General features: G+C 63.2%; 1 protein-coding gene across 1 annotated transcript in view; it reads right to left on the bottom strand.

The window, feature by feature from the left end:
* Positions 1-1,609: 1,609 nt before the first annotated feature.
* The window catches only part of IMPDH2 (inosine monophosphate dehydrogenase 2), a gene marked incomplete at its 5' end in the record, with an annotated part of 19,751 nt that continues 18,313 nt past the window's right edge, over positions 1,610-3,047 (bottom strand). Inside the window, 2 exons of the mRNA XM_019504878.1 lie at positions 1,610-1,757; positions 1,841-1,924. Coding sequence (XP_019360423.1) covers positions 1,736-1,757; positions 1,841-1,924 — 106 coding nt within the window. The remainder of the gene's footprint in view (positions 1,758-1,840; positions 1,925-3,047) is intronic.

A 3,047-nucleotide genomic window follows, 5' to 3' on the forward strand; every position in this document is an offset into this window, starting at 1 on the left:
TGGCTGGGTCTTGGGAAGGGCTGCTGGGGCTCGGCTGCCTGGTGAGAGCCCCCCGGTGCTGTCGGCGGCCGAGAGGAAGCAAGGCCTGAAGCTGGAGACCGCGGCAGAGGCTGCAGCCTTGCGCAGCCGCTGCCTGCGCTCACTGCCAGCCTGGGCACTGGGCTCCACGAGGCTGCAGGCAGCTCTCCCCTCCCCACACTCCTGCCCTGCCCTCTCCTGGGTGCTCAGGACGTGGAGCCCTGCCCCAGAAGTGAGCATGGGGAACCCGGCTAGGTCTCCCGCACAGCAATGGGCAGTGAGGGCCATGTGGGGCTGGCCCGGGCTCGGCCCCCGAGTGCGTTTTGGGGACAGGAAGAGGGGCCGTGGGTGCCACAGAGGGATGTCTGGGTGCAGTGGTGCCAAGGGGATGGGGCCTGTAGCAGCCCCTGTGGTGTGAGTGCCCCAGGCACAAGGGTTGTGTGTCCCTGTTGTGCACATGGTGGTTCTGATGCACATGCATGAGATGTAGCTGTGCACAGTTGACATCGGTGGTGTGAGCAGGGCCATGAGCAGCTGAGCTGGGCTAGGGCCAGGAGCAGAGGGCGTGAGCCAAGCACAGGATGCAGCCTATGTGGCTGTGGCACGGGCACGTGCATGTGTACATGTGGGTGCATGCACACACACGCAGCCTTTCAATGGGAGCCATGGTGGGGAGAGACACCCTTGCTCGTGCTGCCACAGACATGGCTGCGTGCACACACATGCAGGCCCTGCATGTACTTGTGCAGCTCTGGCAGGGCTCCTGGGACTTGCTACAGGGTGAGGGCCCTCCACCATGCACAAGTGTGTAAATTGGGCTGCGGTGCCCTGTGCTTGGGGGAGGGGGCGTGTGCACGCAGTGCTCCCCCACCGGACCTGGTGCTGGTGGGAGGGGACAGCTCTGTCTCACGTGTGCAGATACAAGTGCACGTGTCCAAACGTGTACATACGTCCCCCCCCCCACTGTCACCTGACCGGGGCACGTGACCACATGGAACGGATGAGATTGGAGACGGGGCTGAGCACGTGACCGCACGTTGCTGGTGGGAGTGGGCAACGCGCACATCGGGGGCCGCAGAAGCACGTGTGCAGATGTGCGTGCACAATTGCGTGCCCTCATGCATGCACACATAGCGGGCCCCCCCCCCACCAGTCCCTTGCAGGGGAGGGTCACCCATGTCACTGCCGGTCGCTGGTGGGAGGGCCCCATGGCAGTTGCGAAATGGGAAGAGATGATCAAGCACGGGACTGCGCCTTGCCAGGTTCGGTGTTTCCCTCAAATGTGCACGCACGTGTACGCACCCTGTGCCACTTTGCGTGCATGCGCTGGGGATACAGACGGGGGGAGCGGCTGCGTGCGCATACGAGTCACATGGGTGGAGACCAGGTTTCAGTTCACTTGTCATGAGCAGCACGAAGGGAATGGGCAAGATGGCATCCACCTGCCTCCCTCTGCCACCGACTGGCCGAGAGGACCGCCATGTGTGCTGCCCCACCGTTCGGGGCTGGGGAGCGGGGCCGCCGTCAGCCCGTGGGGACGCACTCCCCAGAGTCCCCAGAAGCACGCAAAGAGCCGGGACAGTGCAGGGGGGGCCACGCCCTTCCCCGTTTATTGGCAGTGCCGCACATGCGCGTTCCCCCCACACCCAGCCGGTCCTGTCCGGTCCAGGTGTCGCGGGCAAGGGCACTTCAGCGAGCAGCGGGGCGGGCAGGGCACTCAGAACAGCCGCTTCTCGTACCTGCGGGACAGGCCGGTTAGCACAGGGCAGCCCCCGCCCCCCACAGCCCAGCCCAGCCCAGCCCCCCGCGCCTGGGCACTCACGAGTGCAGGCCGTGCACCCCGCCTTCCACCTGCGCCGATGCTGTCCTGCGCTCGAACTTCAGCTCCCCCGAGTACATCATGGCCCTGCGGGGAGAGGCAGAGCTGGGCCAGTGCCAGGCCCCGGACGGGAGGGGGAAGGGGCGACGCCACAGGGGGCGGAGAGCATAGCCCTGCACGGAGGCAGATGAGCGCACGGATGGATGTGGCCCGGGCCCCATGGGAGGACTGCTGGCCTCCAGCAACGTCCTGAGACTGCGCAGCCCAACGCGAGGGGCCAGGCCGGGTCCTAACTTGTGTGAGTACACAGGGCAGTGCCAGAGGACACGGGGCACAACTAGGGCATGCTCCATCTCGCATCCATCCCAACCCCCGGGAGGAACTTGTGCAGGGTGTGAAGGTGACAGCGTGGAGCAAGCAATCACGACACTACAGTCCCAGCTCCTGAGACAGGGAAGGCCCTGGGTCATGTCATCTGCCTCAAGGCGCTGATAGGGGCAGGGCAGGATGGACTGAAGGAGACAGTTGCACTTCCACCATGCACCTGTCCTGGGAGAATGGAAGCACAAGAAAGGCAAAAGCCCAGTGAGACTGCAGGAGGCTGTGAAAACCCCTCAGGTGCAAGAGGAAAGCATGTGGCAATGGAAGGACGCGCAGATCACCCAGGACACAGACAGGAAACAGCCAGACCTTCAGGGCAAGACCCGGAAGGCAAAGATGGGGACAGCTGCACCTGGCAGGGGAATCGCGCACAAGGTGTTGGCAAGAAAAGAAGGACCCGGGAAGCTGTTAAGGAGCCAGGGAACTCAGAACCGAAGAGGTGAAGAAGGTGGAGCTGCTCCACACCTACGTTGCTCTCAGTCTTCACAGAAAAATGAAGCTGTAGCCAGACACTGAGTGGGGATCATCTGGGCACAGAAGGAAAGGAGGAGGAGATAGATATCCAAAGCTCTCAGACCATCTCTTGTTAATTTAGAGCAAGTTCAGTCAGCAGGGCCGGAGGAGCCTCAGCACAGGGTCCTGAAGGAAGGGGCAGAGATGCCAGAGCCCTCGGCCGTGATCTTCACCAAGTTGCGGGAGACGGGCCAGCATGGCACCCTTCTTTAAAAGAGGCAAGGAGGGGGATGTGGGGAACTACACAGCGGTTAGTCTCACTGCAGTAGCAACGAGAAGTCTACGGGCCAACGAGAGGCAAAGCGCTGCTCAACCT

The sequence above is a fragment of the Gavialis gangeticus genome, unplaced genomic scaffold (assembly GCF_001723915.1).
Source record: "Gavialis gangeticus isolate Ggan-Ray unplaced genomic scaffold, GavGan_comp1, whole genome shotgun sequence".
Classification (NCBI taxonomy): Eukaryota; Metazoa; Chordata; order Crocodylia; family Gavialidae; genus Gavialis; species Gavialis gangeticus.